At 55.7% G+C, this 19,973-nt stretch overlaps 1 protein-coding gene across 5 annotated transcripts in view; it reads left to right on the forward strand.

Annotated features, from left to right (window-relative positions):
• The window catches only part of RIPOR3 (RIPOR family member 3), a 59,039-nt gene that overhangs the window by 37,753 nt on the left and 1,313 nt on the right, over positions 1 to 19,973 (forward strand). For 2 of the 5 annotated variants that reach the window (XM_081148530.1, XM_081148531.1), the window contains 18 exons: positions 3,249 to 3,395; positions 4,495 to 4,573; positions 6,668 to 6,745; positions 7,402 to 7,551; positions 7,738 to 7,801; positions 8,114 to 8,157; positions 8,312 to 8,437; positions 8,514 to 8,659; positions 9,412 to 9,541; positions 10,651 to 11,223; positions 13,372 to 13,502; positions 13,909 to 14,032; positions 14,677 to 14,812; positions 15,473 to 15,634; positions 16,266 to 16,427; positions 16,923 to 17,125; positions 18,171 to 18,254; positions 19,684 to 19,774. In XM_081148530.1, the coding sequence (XP_081004656.1) occupies positions 3,249 to 3,395; positions 4,495 to 4,573; positions 6,668 to 6,745; positions 7,402 to 7,551; positions 7,738 to 7,801; positions 8,114 to 8,157; positions 8,312 to 8,437; positions 8,514 to 8,659; positions 9,412 to 9,541; positions 10,651 to 11,223; positions 13,372 to 13,502; positions 13,909 to 14,032; positions 14,677 to 14,812; positions 15,473 to 15,634; positions 16,266 to 16,427; positions 16,923 to 17,125; positions 18,171 to 18,254; positions 19,684 to 19,774 (2,630 nt within the window). Of the gene's footprint in view, positions 1 to 627; positions 935 to 3,248; positions 3,396 to 4,494; positions 4,574 to 6,367; positions 6,392 to 6,667; positions 6,746 to 7,401; positions 7,552 to 7,737; positions 7,802 to 8,113; positions 8,158 to 8,311; positions 8,438 to 8,513; positions 8,660 to 9,411; positions 9,542 to 10,650; positions 11,224 to 13,371; positions 13,503 to 13,908; positions 14,033 to 14,676; positions 14,813 to 15,472; positions 15,635 to 16,265; positions 16,428 to 16,922; positions 17,126 to 18,170; positions 18,255 to 19,683; positions 19,775 to 19,973 lie in introns of those variants that run through there. The other 3 variants (XM_081148527.1, XM_081148529.1, XM_081148528.1) reach the window with 3 other exon arrangements.

Here is a 19,973-nt window from a genome sequence, read left to right on the forward strand (position 1 = left end):
AAAATTCAGCAGCAGCCCTTTTTCAAGGAGAGAAGGCTGGAGAGAGGACACAGCCGAGGCGCTCACACTGTCCTGTGCTTGCGGAGCCACAGACTTTGGGGACCTCAGAGCGTGTCAGGAGAGACGGGCGAGTACACGTGAAGCAGGCAGAGCAGAGTCTGACCTTTGCAAGTGCCAAGGGCATGTTTGCCACCATCCCCGCCCATCTCATGCCACTGGACACAGGAGAAAAGGTAGCTTACAGTGTTGTCCCTTGAGGTGCGGGCTCCAGCCCTGCCTGCCTCTAGAGCCTGCATTTGCAGCAGCCACGTACCAGGGCCTGTGACAAAGAATTTCCCCATGACAGCAGGCAGAGGACTGCCCCAGCGGCCTCACGTGAGGGCTGGCCAGCGGGTTGCACGTGTCGTCTGGAATCCTGTCAGGCACGCCAGGGGCTGTTTAATATTTACTGAGTCTGCCCAGAGCTGGTGAAACATCCGCCCCAGAGGGCGCTCCCTGCCCGGGCAGTTGTGACACCGGCCAGACGTGCAGCCCGATTTCGCCATCCGGAGGCTGCACACGCATCGCCTTCCGCAGCTGGGCCAGCCCTCGGAGTGGCCCCCACGCCCGCTCTATTGAAGCTCAGACCAGAGCACTGGGCCCGGAGCCTCCCTGGGAGTGGGCGCTCCCAGGCTCAGCCACGGCGGCGCGGGCAGGAGGTGTCCAGGTAGATGGGCGGGGGGCCTGGCGGAGGGTGCACACCCCTGGGCACGGGGGCCCCTGGGAGCTGGCAGGTGAGCGCGGCTCTCGCTTCAGAGCCACTTGCCCACCCACCTGCCCGCCTGCCCACCTGCCGGGGACCCACCTCTCCGAAACCCACCTCTCTGGAGGCTGCAGCCCTGCCCGTCTCTGCCGGCCTGGAGATGGCAACATTGTGGAGGGTCTGTTCCAAGAGGTGGGTGATATGGCCTCAGGGAAGGGAGGGGGGAGGGTGTACAGCCTTTGGAAAGTGTCCCTTGTCGTGTAATATATGAACATCAGCAATAGCAGGTACAGGGTTGAGCACTAATGTGGTGACAGGCTTTGTGCCCAGTGCTCTGTGCACGTACCTTACTCAAACATCACCTGATTGGAGCAGCCGTCCCTGCTCACCCTCCTTAAACGCATGATCCTGCCTTTATTTTTTTCCCTTGGCACTAAGCACTCTCTGATACATAATTTAAAAAATTATCTTACTTAACTTGTACTCATATATAGCACTTACTCTTTGCCGGGCACTGCTCAAAGCCCTTTACATTTGTTAATTCATGTAACGCTCATGGTAACCCTTCCTCTGGTTCCCATTTTATAGATGAGAAAACCGAGTCCTGTGCAGAGGTTCAATAACCTACCCAAAGTCACACAGCTTGGAAGTGGGGGAGCTGGATAGAGACCCTGGTGTCTGGCTCTGGAGCCTGCCCTTTTTACCGCTTCCCACGGTCTCCCCGGTGGGCTCAGCAGCTCACAGGGGGAGGAGTTTTGTTTGTTTTGGTCACTGTCGAACCCTTGTCCCCTAAAATGGTGCCTGGTGCACAGTAAGTGCTTATTTAAATATTTGTTGAATGAATGACTATCTCTCAACTCCGTGGGGCAAGTGCTCTTACTACCCCCCTTTGACAGATGAGGAAACTGAGACTCCAGTTAAATGCTTGTGACCTCTGGGCCTGGGATTTGAACATGGGCACCTGAACAGGAGCTGGAGTCCTAGAGCTTGGCAAGGCCCCTGAGGGTCCGGGGCTGGATTCCAGGCTCTTCCTTGCTACAGCATCCTCTGCGAGCAGTTGTCAGCATGCCTGGGCAGGGCCTGGGGTCTGTATTTCGGGCATGCTGGTTTGTAATGTGGCTCTGCAGCCGTGGAGGGGAACCACGCAGCTTGGGGCTTGGTCCCTGTCAGCAGCGGTGGCCAGGATGGCTCCTCTCTGTTGAGTCAACAGCAGGTGTTGGAGTCTGTGCTTGGAATGTGCAGCATCTGGCTGGGCTGGAAATGCAGCCGGCTGCCTGCTGAGTCTCTGGGGACCAGGGCATGGTGGTGGCCCTGTGGCCCTTCTCTTAGACCTGGTGAAGGAGAAGGAGTTGGGTTCCACTTGCCCCCTGCCTGGCTCTTCAGGCCCCAATCCCCTCTCCCCCCATGGACAGTGAGCCCTTCAGGGTGGGCCGCTGGCTGCTTGGCTTTCATCACAGCGCCTGACCTGGGGAAAGCCCTGCTCTGTGAGGGTTGGAATGAGTGAACTAGTCCAGTGCCCCTGATTTTAGACCTTAAAAATGCAGCAGCCTGTGAAGGCTCCCAGGGAGGTGCAGAGCTGGGTTTCTAGCAATAGGACATCTCTGGAGTGAAGCAGAAATGGTGACTCCCCTAAGACCATCCTTGAAGTGCTGTCCCTGGACCAGCAGCATTGCCAGCACCTGGAGTCACATTAAAATGCAAATTCTCAGGCCCCAGACTGTTAAATCTGAAACTCTGGTTGTGTGGGGTGGGGGGTGGGGAGGCTGTCAGCAGCCTGAGTCTAAGTCCTCCAGGTGATTCTGAGGACCCCGAGAATCCTGCACCCCACTCCCAGCTGCTTGGTTAAGATCCCAGGCTGAGGCTCTGCATACATTTGGATTTGGGTCCTAGCCTGCCACAGAATTATTGATGAGACTTGGTTCCCATGCTTCTCCCTGGGCCAGGGGAGTGTAATATATTGACTAACCCAGGCCTGGGGTGTGGGTATGCGTGTCTGTGCGCATGTGTGTATGTGCATGTGTACTGATTTGTCAGGTCACCCCCCTCCAAACTACATGTACAAAGAGCAGGGCTGGGGAAGTTACCCAGAGGGAAATCGAGGTACTGTTAACAGAGGTGGCTGGATGCTGGGCAGGCAAAGCCAATAGGTGCCCACCCCATGGGTGCACCACAGGACTATGGTTTAGCCTCCTATGTTGCTTTGCCTGCATTGACAAAGCATGTTGAACAGAGAGCACTGGCATTTGGGCTGCTTGATTGTATTTCTCACTATCAGTTAATTTCTTGTATCAGGTTATTATTAGTAGTAATGGTAGTATTCTTTTAATCTTAAAATTCAAAACTTCACTTTACAGATGAGGAAACTTAGGCCCAGAGAATCTTAGCAGCTTTCCTGAGACTACAGAGCTTGGTGGCAATAGGGTGGGACTCAGCTCTGGCTGCTGTTCCCAAAGCGCCTGCTCTGACCCCCTTCCCACCCCACCCCAACCCCCATTTATTCTCATAGAAAGTCCATCCAGAGGAACTCGGTGAGGTCCCGAATGCCCGTGAAATCCTCCAAGATGTACGGCACGCTGCGGAAGGGGTCTGTTTGCCTGGATTCCAAGACGCAGCAAGTGAAGAAGACCTTCGAGGCGCTGAAGAGAGGCCTCAAGTAAGGGCAGGCTGTTGGAGGCCTTTGCACAGCGAACTCTGGCCTTTTGCCTGCTTGCCCCTCTCTGCCTCTCGCTGGGGAGCGTGGGTAGGTCTTGTCCGTAAGAGGCCGCAGAAGGAGGTCCTGGTTATCCATTTAGACGGGAAGCAACTTGCCCAGGATCCCATGGCCGGGAGGCAGGGAGTGGGCTCCAGGGCCAATGCCACCCGAGAGGCATCCCCGGCCCTCCTCCCAGACGCACCCAGTGCCGGGTACAGAGTGAGAGCTGGGGTTGCTCCCGGAGGGTGCTGCCTGCCTCCAAGGTGCTCACCTCCCAGGACAGCTTCTGGTGGTTCCCGCAGGACCGCCTGTTTGAGACTTGTCTGGGGTCAACAGCAACCCCTTTTCCTGAGGACCCCAACCTCTGAGTGCCTGGGAGATAGTGGTATAAGCGTGCAAATCTATGATGGAGCCCCACCCTGGCTCCCAAGTCCAAACCTCAGGTTTCCTGTCCAAGTCCCTTTGGCAGGAAAACACAACATGAGTTGTCCCCTCCCAGCGCACGGCTTTCTCTGTGCTTTCCAGAACGGGTTTTCCAGGCCCTGCTCTGGTGCTTGGCCCTGGGCATCCAGACAGCAGGACACCTGCCCTCGTCCAGAGGGAGGTGTGCTCTTGCTGACCTCCCCTGGGGCCGGGGTGAAGGTATTGTCCTCCCAAGGCCACTGCCTGGTTTTGGACCTGCGTTCAGCCTTTTCCCTGCCATGGGACCCTGCGCTGGGTTACTGGCAATCTTTGAGGGTCAGTTTGCCCATCTCTAAGATGGTTTTGATATGAGTAGAACCTGTTTGCGGGATTGTTTGGGGAATTAACAGAGATACTTCCCATTTTGCACAGTGCTGGGCATGTGGCCCACAGTGTGTGGGATCTGGAGGCCCAGAGGGTGGGGCCAGGCTTCGGGTGGGTGGGACGGCTCTGCCCTCTGCCCCCTGAGCCCGCTGAGCAGCACAGCTGCTCTCCACGTGGCTGCTGTGGCTGTCTGCACCCCGGAACACTGGTCACGGGCCAGCTTCTTTGGCTCTTATGTCCCTTTTCCAACTCCTTTCCCTCGGTGTCCTCACAGGGAGTACCTGTGCGTGCAGCAGGCTGAGCTGGATTACCTGTCAGGACGCCACAAGGACACACATAGGAACTCCAGGCTGGTGAGACCCCTCCCCGCCCCTTCCCACCAGAGGAGCCTTGGCCAGGGTTCAGAGATGGACCCCCTCACCCTCTTGCCTGCACCATGGGTGTGAGTCTCTGGACCTCAGAGGCCTAAGGAATGGACTTGCTTTATGTTGGAATGAATTTAACCTCAGAGGCTGGGGGCAGCTCCCCCGCCCCGCCCCACATGGTGCAGAGTTCACACATTTGAGGACCTACCTCCATTCTCTCTGTGGTTCTAACAGTAACTGTAAGGCAGGTGAGTGTGCAGAGGCATGTGTCCTAGAGGGCCCTATCTTATAGGCCTTGGCCATCTGGACACCCTGCAATCAGGATGGCTTATGCAATGCCAAGAAATTGGGTCAGGCATCTAATCTAGGGCCTGTCACAGGGGCCCTTGATGCTGTCCTTGATCATCCAGTGGCTCTGTTGTTTTCCGGCCACCTTAAGGGCTGTGGCTTTGAGGCTGCCCTGGGGCCTGTCTAGCCCAAGACACACCTGCTCTGGGCTTTTGCTACCCCCTACCGCCTTAGCACAGCCAGATTTAGACACACACACACACACACACACACACACACACACACACACACACAGTCAGGACCAAAACCAAAAAATGGAATCCCAGTTAAATCTGATTTTTAGATAAACAACAAATAACTTTCCAGTGTGTCCCATGCAATCTTTGGGACATACCTATACTAAAAAAATATTTATTGTTTATTGGAACTGTAAATGTCAGTGGGTATCCTGTATTTTATCTGCTCACACTGCCAGGATCCACTGTTCCGGACCTCCATCCTTCCTGAGGGAGGCTCTTTCTTTCCGGTCTTGGGAAGTCCCTACCCCCTTTTCTCTACCCCACCCTTCTATCTTAATGGGATTAGAAACCAAAGCCAGGAGGCCTGCTGCCTGTGGGCTCCTGCTACCAGCCCGCTAGCTAATTTCCAGCATCCCTCCTCCAAAGTGCCAAAGCATAGAGCAGGGGTTGGAAAAACAGGAGGAGGAGAACCCTTCTATCAAACAGCAGCGGCCACCTCTGTATCCTGGCTCCAGCCCAGAAGACCCTGGGGGTCGGCCTGGTGGGAGACACAGGCCCCAGGCTGACAAATGTGCCACCCGCTTTGGGGAGGGAAAGATGGGCGGCTCAGTCAGGTCTCCTCCTTGGTGGGTGGGCGAGCCACACAGATGGAGGAAGGAGGCATTACCAAGATCCCACTCCGTTCCCAGCCCTTCCCAGCACCCACTGCACCCCTCTCACATGGGTGCAGAGGTTTGCCCCCCTGGCAATATATTCTTTTCATTGGTGACACCTTGGTCCCTGGCGTGGGTAGACCAGTCTGGCCTTGCCATTTCCTAAGGCCTGAACTCCTGGGTGGTGCTGGCTGCCTCTCCCTACTCTCAATTCTTCTGGTCATGGCTGAAGTCACCCCTTAAGCAATCAAATCGCAGTGGTCCCTATTCTGTTGAATGCTGTGTCTTTTACTCTTCATAGCAACCCTAGGGGGCAGGTGCTATGGCTATCCCATTTTATGTGAGGAAATAGAGGCTCAGAGAGGTTGAGTGACTGCCTGGGACACACAGCTGGGAAACAGAGCCAGGCTTAGAACTGCTTCACCCAAAGCGCATGTGTTTAACCCCCCTTCTTCCTCTGCCTGGACCACGGGCCTCAGAGAATGGAGTGGCTGCTGGCTTTTTGTCCTCTGAGCTCAGGCACCCCTGGGATGTAGCCTCATGGATCTTGGGGGAGCATCCAGAGCCCTGACACCGTCTCCCTCCCCCTTCCTCCCCCACAGGCTTTCTATTACGACCTGGACAAGGTGAGTGAAACTTCCTGTCTGCACATAGTGAGCAGGGTGGGCAGCGGCTGGGCCTGGCTGGATGAGACTGGCGTCTTTGCTCCCCCCACTCTATCCTCTGGTCACCCTATAGAAGAAATACCTGGGGTCCTCCCCATCTTACAAGTGGGGAAACTGAGGCCTAGTGACGAGCTTTCCTCAAGGGTGGTGAGGGGCTGGCCTGGCTTTGAGCACAGTTCTGTTAGGGCCTGAAAGAGGGTGGCGAGAGCTGGCGGGTGGTCCAGGCTGCTTCTAAAGCATCTTCTCTTTTTCTGGGAGAAGCAAACGCGCTCTGTGGAGAGGCACATTCGGAAGATGGAATTTCACATCAGCAAGGTCGGCCTGGTTCCCAGTGTCTCAGGGTGGGGGTGGGGTAGTCTCTGTCCTCGCTGGGCCTCCTCTGGTCAGCAGGAGCCAGGGGGGCCCCCTGAGCAGGGGGCTGAGTGGCTGGAGATAGTCAAGGAGGAGCAGGAATTACAGAGGCTGAGCCCAGGAGCCTCTCAAGCTCAACCTGAGAGGGCTGGAAGGTTGAGACCAAGCACCCATTATATAGGTGGGAGAGTGGAAGCGCAGAGAGGGATAAGGATTGCCCAAGGTCACACAGCAAGTCCTCTAAGGTCTGAACTATGCAAATTCCTCCATGATCTTGCTTTACTGTCCCAGTAGCCCAGTAGGTAGGCAGGATAGCACAAACCCGCCGCCCTGTTTACTGTTGAAAAATGGGGCAGGGAGAGGGGAAGGGCTGTTAGCTACCTGCCCAGTTCACTGGTTTACATTGTGCCCTGACTGCAGGCCAATCGCTGCCAGGTGCTGGGCATACGGAGTGGATGAGACAGATGTGGTTCCTGCCCCCGTGGGCTGTTGGTGATCCCCATGGGGGCTGAGGTGGGGACATTAGCTCAGGGGTGGCCTCTCCCAGAGGGTGAGTGACAGGCAGGTCCGGGTTGCCACCCCTCGGCATGGGCAGCGCCCACCATACTGTGCCCCGGCAGGTGGACGAGCTCTACGAGGGCTACTGCATCCAGTGCCGCCTGCGAGACGGCGCCTCCAACATGCAGCGCGCCTTCTCCCGGTGCCCGCCCAGCCGCGCCTCCCGGGAGAGCCTGCAGGAGCTGGGCCGCAGCCTGCAGGAGTGCGCCGAGGTGGGCGCCAGCGGGGCGCCAGGGGGCAGTGGGCGACCAGGCCCAGGCTCTGGGGGGTTGGGGGTTCCCTGGGCCCCAAGGAAGCTCTGCGCACTGGCCTCTGTCTGGCAGGGTCTGTGCGTAACCCCCAGCCCCCGTGGCCCAGGCTGAGGCGGGCGCTGAGCCATCCTGTGTGGGGCTTTGCAGGACATGTGGCTCATAGAGGGGGCCCTGGAGGTCCACCTGGGCGAGTTCCACGTCAGGATGAAAGGTAACAGGGCTGAGAGGGGGTGGGCAGTGGTCTGTTTGGGTGGGGTGTCAGGACTTCTTGAGGGCCCTGGGACTTCTGCTGAAGGTGGGGTGTGGGTCAGAATTCAGGGGTCCTGGCCCAGCCCCGGGTTTGCAGTGCTGTGACATGTGACCTCGGGCAGGTCTCGTTCCCCCCCCCCCGAGCTGGATGTGAGTGCCCAGGCCTGCCCACTGTCCATCATGATGGCTCATCCCCTAGTCTGTCCCCCAGTGAGGGCCTGTGACCCACGGGGCAGGGGCAGAGGACAGAGATCAGCCCACCTCTGTGTTCCAGGCTTGGTGGGCTACGCGCGCCTCTGTCCAGGAGACCAGTATGAGGTATGGCCGCCCTCCGGGGTCAGTCCTCAGGGTTCCCTGCCACATCTTTGGGGGTTCCAGGGTCCCAGCTGGCAGGGAGGGCCCCCATGCAGGTGGCAAGCGGGGGCATCCACCTGGGGCAGCTGACCCATCCCTCCCTGGGGCTCGCTCGCAGGTTCTTATGCGCCTGGGCCGCCAGCGCTGGAAGCTGAAGGGCCGGATTGAGTCCGACGACAGCCAGACCTGGGACGAGGAGGACAGGGCCTTCATCCCCACCCTGCACGAGAACTTCGAGATCAAGGTGGGAGGGGCCTCGGGGCGGGCCAGGGCCTCCAGAGGCGCAGTTCAGATGCCACCCACAACTCCCCACCCCCCAGGTGACAGAGCTGCGCGGCCTGAGCTCGCTGGCGGTGGGTGCAGTGACGTGTGACATCACCGACTTCTTCACGACCCGGCCACAGGTCATCGTGGTGGACATCACAGAGCTGGGCACCATCAAGCTGCAGCTGGAGGTGCTGTGGAAGTGAGTAGGGGTCAGTCTCGCCCCCTGCCCTGCTACCCCTCCCCGGGGCCAGCCCCAGATTCCCACCTGGAGGGCCACCCAGAGCCAGAGCCTGATGGGTCTCGCTGGCTCCCCCTGGTGGCCTGACTATACCCTAGCATCCACTCGAGGGCATTTCTGCCCTCTTCTCCCAGGAGGTGCCCGCAGTGCCTGTCACAGGCCCTGGTGGTGGGGCTGGGCCCCAGACACCTCTAGCCGGGCCTTCCTGCGAATGAGATCGAGCAGGTTTCTGCGAGGCAGGGAGGGTTCACCCAGGCCTACCTGCTCCAGAGGCAGGGTGGGTGAGGCCTTGGGTCCCCAGCCTTACCTGTGACTGGGACTGACAGAGGTCCTTCTAGAATGGTGCCCTTTACAGGTGAGGAATCCGAGAGGGGTGGTGACATGGTTTACCCAGGAAATGGCAGCACTGAGTGTCTAGTGTCCTCACTGGTCTGCTGAGCTTCTCACAGGGACCCTTAGAGGAGGGTGTCATTCACATGTGTGGCGGCTGATCCCTGCCCCTTGCCATCTGGCTAAGGGCCTCGGGTGGTGGTGTCTGAGAGACGGTTCCTACACAGTTGAGGATGTAAACCAAGAGTCCCTGGGCTTCTCCTGTGACCCGGCCAAGGCTGCGCCTCCCCAGGACCCCATCTTTTCAGTCCCCTGGGTCCTGAATGGGCTTGAGTGTCCTCCCAGGTATCAGTGACACCCTGGCCCTCTGTTCTCTCCTACAGTCCATTTGATACTGAGAGTTCCTTGGTGTCACCCAGCCCCACAGTCAAGTTCTCTGTGGGCAGCAGGAAGGGCTCCTTGTACAACTGGACACCCCCAAGCACCCCCAGCTTCCGGGAGAGGTACTACCTGGTGAGTAGGCCTCGCAGGGGCAGGGACGGTGGTCATGCTGGGACTGCTGGTGGAGAGGGTGACTCCCCAGGAGCCAGCATGTGGGACTGGGCTGAGTAGCCCTGCATCTCTCGATGCAGCAAGCTTTGGGTTCAGCCTCTTGCTGTGGGTTATCCTGGGTGTTTTTCTGTACTTTTTCTTTCTCAATGCTGGCCCTCTTATTCTGGGGGCTGCTAGGCTTGGTTGGTTCTCTTGGATGCTTGGATTAGGTCTTCTGAGTGGTTCTATCACCTCAGCTATGACCTTGGCCTCCAATTAATTTGTTTTAAACTTAAACTGAGTATGTTTCCAGTAGATAATACCTTGACATAGTGTACAGTAAAACATCTCTTTCTCTTTCCTGTGACCTTCAGGGACCTGGGTCCCCTCCTTAGCCCTGTTCTCAACTTCTTCCATATCCTTCCAGAGATACTCTGCCACCTGGGAGCAAATGCATCTTCTCCTCCATCTTTTAATCCACAGCAGCCTTTTTAACTTTGTGATGCATTTAGAGACTGGAAGGGTGAGGGATAAATGAGGTGGGACTAGAAGGCCCTTAGGACAGGGCTGTAAACACCAAATGCTTCATTTAATGAAGAGCTGCTGTTGTTTCTATACAATGAGTATTATTGGGTGTTGTATGTCAGGTCCTTCCTTCCTTCATTCATTTCATTCATTTAAAACTATGTGCCAGGCTCTTCTCTAGGCCAGGTGAGGACTATGTCCTCAGGGAGCACTGCCTGCACGAGGGGCAGAAAGGCCATGGGAAAATAAAGCAGAACATACTTTGTCAGAGAGCACAGTCAGTGCAAAGGCCCTGAGGTGGGAATGTGTGAATGAGCCTGGAGGGTATGAGAACAGCAAAGAGGCTGCTGGGGCTTGGAAGGTGTGAGTTAGAGGGGCGATGGGGGAATAAGAGCAGAGGGGTTATAGGGTCCTATCAGGACCTCCGAGTCAGCTTGGTGGACCTCAGTTCATCAGGAGAACATGGGTATACAGAGCAAGTGTCTGTGGCGGGGGAAGCCTCTCTGGGGGCCTCGCTGTGGTCCCTAGGGTGGCCAGTGAGGCTGGTCCTGTGTCCCCCTCTCCAGTCTGTCCTGCGGCAGCCAGCACAACAGGCCTTGCTGCTGGGCAGTCCGAGGGCCACCTCCATCGTCAGCTACCTGTCCGACAATGACCTTCGAGGCCCTGGCCCGTGCAGCCGCAGTCAGGAGCTGCCCGAGATGGACTCCTTCAGCTCCGAGGACCCCCGAGACACCGAGACCAGCACATCAGCATCCACCTCAGACGTGGGGTTCCTGCCCTTGGCCGTTGGCCCCAATGCCTCCACTGAAGAGGCTGCCCAGGAGGACTCCCCGCCCCTGGGCCTCCTCCCAGAGATGGCCTACCTGGCAGGAGGCTCGTTTGTGGAGCAGCCCGGCTGGAGGAATTTGGGAGTAGAGAGCCCCAGCCTGCCACGGGGCTCCCCACTCCACAACCATACGATGCCGGACAGGCAGAAAGACCATGTCGAAGGAGAAACCAGGGACGGAGTGGATGGGCCTGGGGTGACCCTCGAGAGGCCCCTGCAGGAGGTCCTGGATTTATTGAGGTGCACAGACCCCTCCCAGCCCCGGCTCCGGGAGCTGGAGTACCAGGTCCTCAGCTTCAGGGACCGGCTGAAGGTATGTCCACTCCTCGCCGGGCAGCAGCCCTGCTCTGCCAACGGCGTAACAACTGAGCCTGGGCTCTGGGGGCAGCCAGCCTGGGCCGGCATCCCGTTCTCACCTCTGCATCTCCTGGGTGGGTAATGTCTCCTCTCTGGGCCTCAGTTTGCTCATCTGCCAAGTGGGGATAACAAGAGCCCTCATCAGGCTGGAAGGAGGTTTAGGAGGAAGCTGGGGCTCAAAGTGAATAACTTGCCCCACATCCACCCAGAACCAGCCCCATCTCGCATCTTCTGACCCGAGCAGGTGACGCTGCTGCTCTGCATTAAAATCCCAAACTCGGGGCGTTCTCATGTCAGAGCTGGTGCCGTGGAAAGCCCCCAGAAATCACACACCCCATGCCGAAACTTCTCTACAGAGCCCACGCCAGGGGCCGTTCTCACGTGGCTGAGGCGCTAGCCTGGGTGGATGATCCTATGTTTTGGTTTACATAATTTAAATGGACGTAAAATAAAACGTATCACACCAGCACCTACTTATACATCAATTAATGTATGAAACCACTGTCTTGTGTAGGACACATGCTGGCACTGAAATAGCTTAACAGCTCCCTACAAAAATTCGTTTTGTTTCATCCCTTCCCCAACCCCAACATCATAAGTCAGCACAGGTGAAAGAAAGGTGGGTTTTCATTTTCCAGTAACTTAAAAAAAATGTTCACTACTTACCGCTGCTATGGACCTGCCCGAAGATTTCAAGAAAAAAATATAAGAAACAGTTACCGTTTTTTTTGTATTTCTTAACAGCGTTTTTCTGTAGAACAATCTGACAGCCTGCAGGCAGCCTTCACCTGTAATTTGAAAAATTATACCCACTCTCCATAGAGATCTTAAAATAACACCGCAACAGGCAATAATTTTACACATCTTTGAGGAACGCTTCTTTTTTTTTTTGGCAAACCAAGTTAGAAGAATAAAAATGACTACAGGCTATGGTTTTTAGTTTGTTTTAAAAAGAAATTATGTGTGTATAAATGTGTATTTATATATATATACTCATTACTCACGGGTTCCTTTTCTGTGAATTCATTTACTCGCTAAAATTTATTTGGAACCCCCAAATCAGCACTCATGATTCTGTCAGGTGCCGACTGATAAAAAATTTGAGTCACCTGACATGCTCATTGAACAAGGCGACACTCTGCCGCCTTGTTTCAGCTCTGACTGCAGCCGTGTCCTCTTTGCCGTCGGTTTAGTTTAGGGCTACGTTTTTTTTACCTTCTTGTGCCTTTTTTTGGTGATGGCGCTGTTTGAATGGCCGCTGGTGTCCCGAGCACCCGGCGGAGGCGACACGTCTCGGGGAGAAAACGCGGGCGGGCTGAGCTCCGGCTGCTGCCTTGAACCCAGAGCCGAGCGGGGAACAGGGCCCAGGACACGAGGTCTCTGCGCGGAAACACATGAAACGAGGCTCCACGCTGGCCGCCGATGAGAAAGCCGTGTCCAGGGGCCTGTTCCCGAGGAGCAGGGGTTGCAGGGTCACAAACCCAGCGGCCAGGGCGCCTTAAGGCCACCGGGACACCTAGGCCGCGCGAGTCCACCCGAGCTCTCCAGCAGCGACTAGAAGCCCGGGCGGGCCCTGCTGTCCCCAGGCCCCAGGGCTCGAGCGCTGGCAGCTGTCCCCCCCCAACCCCACCCCAAGAGAAGAGACCCCTGGAATCCAGCGGCTAACCTGGCAGCTTTGAGCCTCCTGAAGAGGGGTTAACCCGACTCACCCAACATTTAGAAAATAATTTGAAATCAGTTGTCAATATTTAAAAACAGAGCAGCTTCCCACAAAAATCCAGGTTTCCAGCTTTTCTTAGAAAACTGAAATATCCGGCAACACTGGCCCCACGGTCCCAAGCGGCAGTTGTCAGCTGGAGCTTGCCCTCTTGGGGGTCCCCCCACAACCACTCACTCCTGTCACTTGTCCTGTCCCTGTGGGTGTCTGTGACCAGATGTCTCCCGAGAGCTTTTGCATCATACCTTTTGTTCCATGACATTAGGGAGGGTCCTCGGGGAAGTGCCGAGCCCTTGGGTCCATCACCCACTTGGGGGACGCTGTTAAAGGGGGGTGCTAGACGGGGTGAGTGGGGCCGGCTGCCCTGAGGTCTTGCTCTGTCTACAGCCCCGCGGAGGCCGCCGGGAGCACAGCTCGGCCGAGAGCCTGATGGAATGCATCCTGGAGAGCTTCGCCTTCCTCAACGCAGACTTCGCCCCCCATGAGCTGTGCCTCTTTGGGGGCCCCCAGGGTCCCCGGTGAGTGCACCCACCAGCACTGACCGGGTGACCAGCCTTCCTATCGGCCTCCTGGCCTGCCTCCCATTAGTATTCATTTTGATTTATTGTGGCCTCCACACACACCTCCTGTCCCCCCATGCCCACTGCCTGGCACAGAGCAGGTCCCCAGTGACCAGAGTGAATGAGAATAGCTCCAGCCTGGTCCTGAGCTTTCTGCTCCAAGCAATGGACTGTTTTTAAATCTTAAAAAATAATCATGGAAGACACAGTAGAGCCTCTGACCTTGACCTAACATGCAGCAGTGACCGTTCCCCGACACCTCTGCACAGCCGTCCACCCTCACCTCTGATGTCAGAGCTCTCCAGGCAGGGAGGGCTCCCTCTACCCTAACCAGAATGGTCACACAGTTCTCCATTCAACTCAGAAAGGACAGGACCCTGCCCCCGCCACCATCACTGAAAGAGTCATCCAGGGAGCTCACGGCTGGTGCCCCAGAGCTGGACACACTGCTCACAGTCCACCTCCAAGTCTGCAAGGCTCTGCTGCAGGTGGCTGAGGGACCTGAGAAAGAGGGGTGGGGGTGAGGGTGGAGAAGGAGGAGCTGGCTCTGGGGACCTGGGTGGGGTTGGGAGTTCTCTCTACAAAGGGCTGGTCTTTAAGGTGGCAGGGAGCATGGTGGTGGGGGGACACCTGCACCTTGAGAGCCAATGAGACTGAGGAGGTTTCCCTGTGGAAGGTTCGGGCCAGGCCTGGGTGAAGAGTCATATGGCTCTTACACAGCCCAAGTCCTGAATCAAAGGCAGTGGCTGTGACTCCTTCAGCTGTAGAAGCCAGAGCTCCAATCCAAACTGGCTCAACCTAAAGAGAAAATTTATTGGCTCATAGAATTGACAAGGCCAGAGGTGGGCTTCAGGCCCAGCTGGATCCAGGGTTTCAAATGTCATCATGACTGGGCCTCTCCCTCTCTCAGCTCTGCTTTCCTGCGTGGCTGGCTTCACTTTCAGGCAGGCGGCTCCATTCTGGTGGCAAAGACAGCGCCTGGCAGCTCCAGCCACCTTGGTGACGGGGGAATCCCCAGATGACAGTCAAGGGATAGAAAGGATGGGCAGGGGGCAGGTGAGGGCCACAGTCATGACGGCTGACATCAGACACGTGTCCGTGCTAACCTGGAGCACCATGGACTGGTTTCCAGAAACTGGCCTCTCCTAATTTGTCGAGGATGGTCCAGGAACGCCTTCTGGAAGAAGCTGCGCAGCAAAAGCAGGTTCTGGAGACTCTTTCTATGCTTGATTTTGAGAAGGTCAGCAAGGCGATGTCCGTTGAAGAGAGTAAGTAACTGCCCACCACCAAGGGCTGCTCGTGTGAATGGCATGAAGCGGCGGGCTTCGAGCACACGGGAGCCTTGTCTCCCTTCCTGATGTCCAAAGTTAACTGGAGCCCAGGGGTGTCTGCCCAGACTGGGCTCAGAGTCATCATGTGGGGAGCATGGTGCAGGGGGAGAGACTTGTGGTGGGAAGGGAGGCCACATGGCCTTGGAGTGAGCAGCACCTGCTCTGCGGTCAGCTGTGTGACTCTGGGCCAGTGAGTCACCCATCTGAGCCTCAGCTTCCCCGTCTAGGTAATGTGGAGGCCACTGGGTGAGGGTCAGTGAAGGAATCCTCAGGACACACTCCAGGCACGCAGCATGAGCTCACATAAACAGTAGCTCTCACCCCGGTTCTGCCTCTGCCCCCGGGACCCTCTTTTGTCCGTGAGAGGCTGGTGGCAGTAGCCATCGCAGGTTGTTGTGAGGACTGTGGGTGGTGACCTGGGTAAGGTGCTTGGAGTCGAAGCTGCTTGTCCTCTGTGTGTCACACTGGAGTGTGGGAAAAGGGCGCTGCATGTCGCCCCTCAGCTCCCCGACCTCAGGTCCCCGTGGAGGGAAGTCTCTGGGCCCCGCTTGCTGTCTCTTTCATCGCAGTCAGGCTCTGAGCCCGCCGGGCTTTCAGTCCTCCCGCAGGCCGCGTGGAGGAAGGGCTGCCTGAAGCTGTGGAGAGGGTGCACGGAGCCCGGCGCCGTCCTGGCCTGCCCCGCCGCCTCGCTGCTCAACCAGCTCAAGAAGACATTCCTGCACAGAGTCCGGGGGAAGTACCCGGGGCAGCTGGAAATAGGTAGCTCCCCCGTCCCCTCCAGAGATGCTTTGCTGCATCCTAGGGCCTTCAGCATTGTCACAGCTGGCCTCAGCCCTGGCTTCACCTCTGAGTGTCATGGCACCAAACAGAGGTCGTTTGGCAGCGTGACCACAATCACCCTATTTCACTGGGAGGAGGAGCCTGTGAAACTGCAAACAGTGGGCTGGTGCATTTCCCTGGGGACAGGTTCCGTAGCTCCCACCAGAACCTTAAAGGGTTAAGAGCCTTCATGGGAAGGTAGGCAAGCCTGTATCTGCCGCATAAAGGTGTCCTAACACTGCTTCAGAAGGCAGAGCATTTCCTGGTCACATTGAAGGTGACAGGCGTACTCCAGGTAGTGGCTCTGGACTGTCAGCAGCTCTAACCACCACCTGGGCTGCTTGGGGCCTGCGTATTCCCAGCCCCAGCCCCGGCCATGTGGATGATCCCTAAGACCGCCCAAGACAGGGCCTGCGGCCCCAGCTGGAGCGAGCAGCTTCTCGCAGGCACAGGAGGCGCAGTGAGGGACCCCCGCCCACCTGCCGTCAGCCTTTACACTGACCTGGCCACACCGGCTAAGCTCCCGGGGCCAGGTCTCCTTTTCTCCTGACGACCTGGCTCTTCTTGCCAGCGTGCCGCAGGCTTCTGGAGCAGGTGGTCAGCTGCAGCGGGCTGCTCCCCGGAGCCGGCCTCCCCGAAGAACAGACTGTCACCTGGTTCCAGTTTCACAGCTACCTGCAGAGGCAGAGTGTCTCGGACCTGGAGAAGCACTTTGCCCAGCTCACGAAGGAAGGTAGGGGCTGGGGAGGGTGGCAGGTGGCCTCAAAGCCGCATGTCACAACAGAGGAACTTCCATCCGTGGAGCCCTCTGTCCCAGATCTCCGGAGCCAGCCTTTTCCCTCCAGCTGTCCTTTTGAGAACCCTGATTATTTCGCGTCCACGCTGGGCCACGATGAGATTGGCTCTAGGGGAAGGTGGCTCTCAGCACAGAGCCGAGGTCAGAGCTGGGTACGACTGGGATGCTGGGTCGGCAGGCGTCCTTTAAGCGTGGGCTGGGGTTGCATCAGTCGTCAGGGTGTATTTGACTCCTTGCTAGAAAGCCTTCCTAGAGATTCCAGGAGGCCCCTCTGAAGCCAGTCCAGACTGGGCCTTGGCGACCACATGGGCTGGCTCTGGGATTTGCTTCTCTATGGCTAACGGCAGTGGCCAAACTAGCCTGCAGCTGTATAGCCCAATGGCATTCAGAGGAGACCCTGAGCCCCCTTCTGCCGTCTCTCATCTCTCCTAGTAACACTCATTGAGGAGCTGCAGTGCACAGCACAGGCCAAGACGGTCAGGAAGCTGCAGGGGAAGCGGCTGGGCCAGCTCCAGCCCCTGCCCCAGACGTTAAGGGCCTGGGCACTGCTGCAGCTGGACGGGACTCCAAAGGTGTGCAGGGCAGCCAGTGCTTCCCTGGCCAGCGCAGCCAAGAGCAAGAGCTTTCGGGAAAAGGTACAGTATGAGGAGAGGAGGTGGCAGCCTCCTGACCACAGGTGTGGGGAGGTGGAGGGAGGTATGCTCTCTCAGAAACACACCAAGGTGTGAGTGACTGGGCGTTGCATTAGCTGCAAGATATTTGGGTTTAGGGATGCTCCAAACATGAACACAGCCCTCCTTACACCACTGCCATTGGCAGCACCAGCCTTGGGGAGGGATCTGGGCTGGGGTTGCCAGGCCACACTTACCTCACTCACCTCCAGGTTTCTAAAGCAACACCATCTATTTGGTCTTTAAGACATCACTTGCATGTAGAATGTTTTTCTTAGCATTCCAATGGTCATCCTCATTTACTTACAACTAATGTGTGGCTGGTTCATTGTGTTCAGTTCATTTGAAAATCAAACTATTGGACCCCGGTGCCTTTTAGGTTCCTGGACCTGTGACTATTCTAACCAGCCCCTGCGGTTGGAGAAGGGCAATATGGGGGCCTTACTATAGCCTCTTGGGCTCGCTGGGGGCCAGGCACATCCCCACGTGCTGACATCAATTTTGTGACCCAAGTGCCAGCTTTATTTTCCAGAGGAAGTGACTTGGCCATGGCCATATGACCAATGGGGACAGGGGCAGAGCTGTGACTGGAAGAGGGTGATGAAAGGGAGATGCTCCTCCTTCTGACCTGAGGAACAGCCTACGTGGATGGTTCTATGTGTTCATTTCCTCTGTTGTCCTGGCTGGACATCCGGCTGGACATCTGATTCCTCTGCTTTAACATTTTCTCTAGATAGCAGTTTCAGAATGCATTCCCTAAATATTATTACACAGAAAGCTTTCTTCATTCGGTTACCACAAGATCAGTGTTTTTACAGATAAGCTCAATACTGTAGTATACATCTTGAGACTGTGCATATGGCCCAAAGATTAATGGATCATGGCCTGATTTTTGTTTAGAAAAAGGTAAGAAGGGCCTGACTGTCAGCAGTTGGAGGATCAGCCGTGGCACTGTGGATTTTGCTTTTGGCACCCTCTCCCCTTTATTCACAGCAGCCTTATTTCCCAGGCTTTGCTTTTCTACACCAACGCCCTGACCGAGAACGATGCAAAACTCCAGCAAGCTGCGTGCGTGGCGCTGAAACATCTCAGGGTGAGTTCAACCTGTCCTCACTGGTGATGGAGAAGCCTACTTGTGGTTAATGTTAAAGTGAGTTTAAAATTTTTCCACCGGGACCAAAAAAAATAATAATAAAAAATCACTGTTAGCAAAAAAGGAGCTATCAAGAGCTGGTTTGAGAGGAGCATCCGTCAGCCCCACCAGCAGAGGGCCCTCAACGTGAGCATTTGCTCCGGCTCTGCGTGAACAAGCAGGTGGCTCCAGGGACTCACTTCTGAACTCTTGGATCATGTTTTTTTTTGTTGTTTTTTAAAATATATCTTTATTGATTTCAGAGAGAGGAAGGAAGAGGGAGAGACAGAGATAGAAACATCCATGATGAGAGAGTCATTGATCGAGCCCGCAACCTGGGCATGTGCCCTGACCGGGAATCGAACCCCGATCGCCTGGATCCTAAGGTCGATGCTCAACCGTTGAGCCACGCCTGGCCGGGCGGATCATATGCTTTAATATCCTCAATTTTAAAATTTCTAAAAGCTCGCTGTAGGAAAAAAAAGTGTAAAACACAAGTATGTAAATTATCCATCATCTTAATACTTAAGAGGAAACTACTGACATTTTGGTATATTTTTTTGTTTGTGGGTACGTGTGAGCATTGAAAATTGATAACATTAAATATAGTTTAAAAACAGTGAATGAAATAAGAACTTTTTGTGTTAGAGTGGTAATGCTTTGGAATTCTTTATAAAGGGTCTATCAAAGATATACCTTAATTTAACCCACTCCTCTACTCTCGTATTGTAGAAAATTTACATTCATCATCCATTTCTTCTTATAAATAATGCCATTATGAGCATTACTGTGCATAAAGCTTCAACCTCACTGCATTTAGAATTCTCATTTCAAAAAATAATTGCCAATTTACTAGATGAAAACTAGACAAGCACAGATTAAACTCACCCCATTCATGTTGGAATGAGTCAACAGGAAATCCTAGGTCCAGTTGGGTATAATCAAATAACCAGTAAGAGGGTCAGGGTCCCAGTAAAGGGTGCTGAAGCACACTGTTCGTTGGCCCGGGAGAGCAGCCTGGGATCAGAGGTGCCTGAACTGGACCCCGACGGCGCCTCTCCTAGTCTGGCTGGGAGGGGATGGTTGGGAGAGCAGGGAGGAGGTAGCAAGGTCCAGAGGGAGTCAGGTCTTCTCACTTTCAAGATGGTCCTGCCAGCTATCCATACGTCAGTGCTAGTGGCCTGTTTGCTGGCAGGGGTTAGGACTGAAAAATGAGACACTTACAGTGGTGCTTCTGATGAACCTGAGGCCACATAAGCAACACAGAGACCTTCAGAAAAGGGGTGCAGGCCCCAGAGACTATGCTAGGGCTGGTCCTACTGGGCTTATACAAGTGGATTCTACCTGCTGCTTAAAATGTCTCCTAATGGGTCCTCTTTTTGCCAAGTAGGGCATCGAAAGCATTGACCAGATTGCTGGCCTGTGCCAATCTGACCTGGAGGCCGTGCGAGCAGCGGCCCGGGAAGCCACATTGTCATTTGGTAAAGTACAGCATCAAACATCATGTGCAGTGCAGTGGGGTTCCCAGGCCCTCAGCAAGGTTGTGCTAGAGCAGCCACAACCAGCTCTCAAAAGACGCAAATTAGCACATGGGATGGGCACCGTTAACAACTGTGTAACTGCATTTGGCCAAGGCAGGTTTCCTTCATGGTTGAGGTGGCAAGAAATGCTTTATTTCCT

The sequence above is a fragment of the Miniopterus schreibersii genome (genome assembly GCF_964146895.1).
Source record: "Miniopterus schreibersii genome assembly, chromosome: 10".
Taxonomy (NCBI): domain Eukaryota; kingdom Metazoa; phylum Chordata; class Mammalia; order Chiroptera; family Miniopteridae; genus Miniopterus; species Miniopterus schreibersii.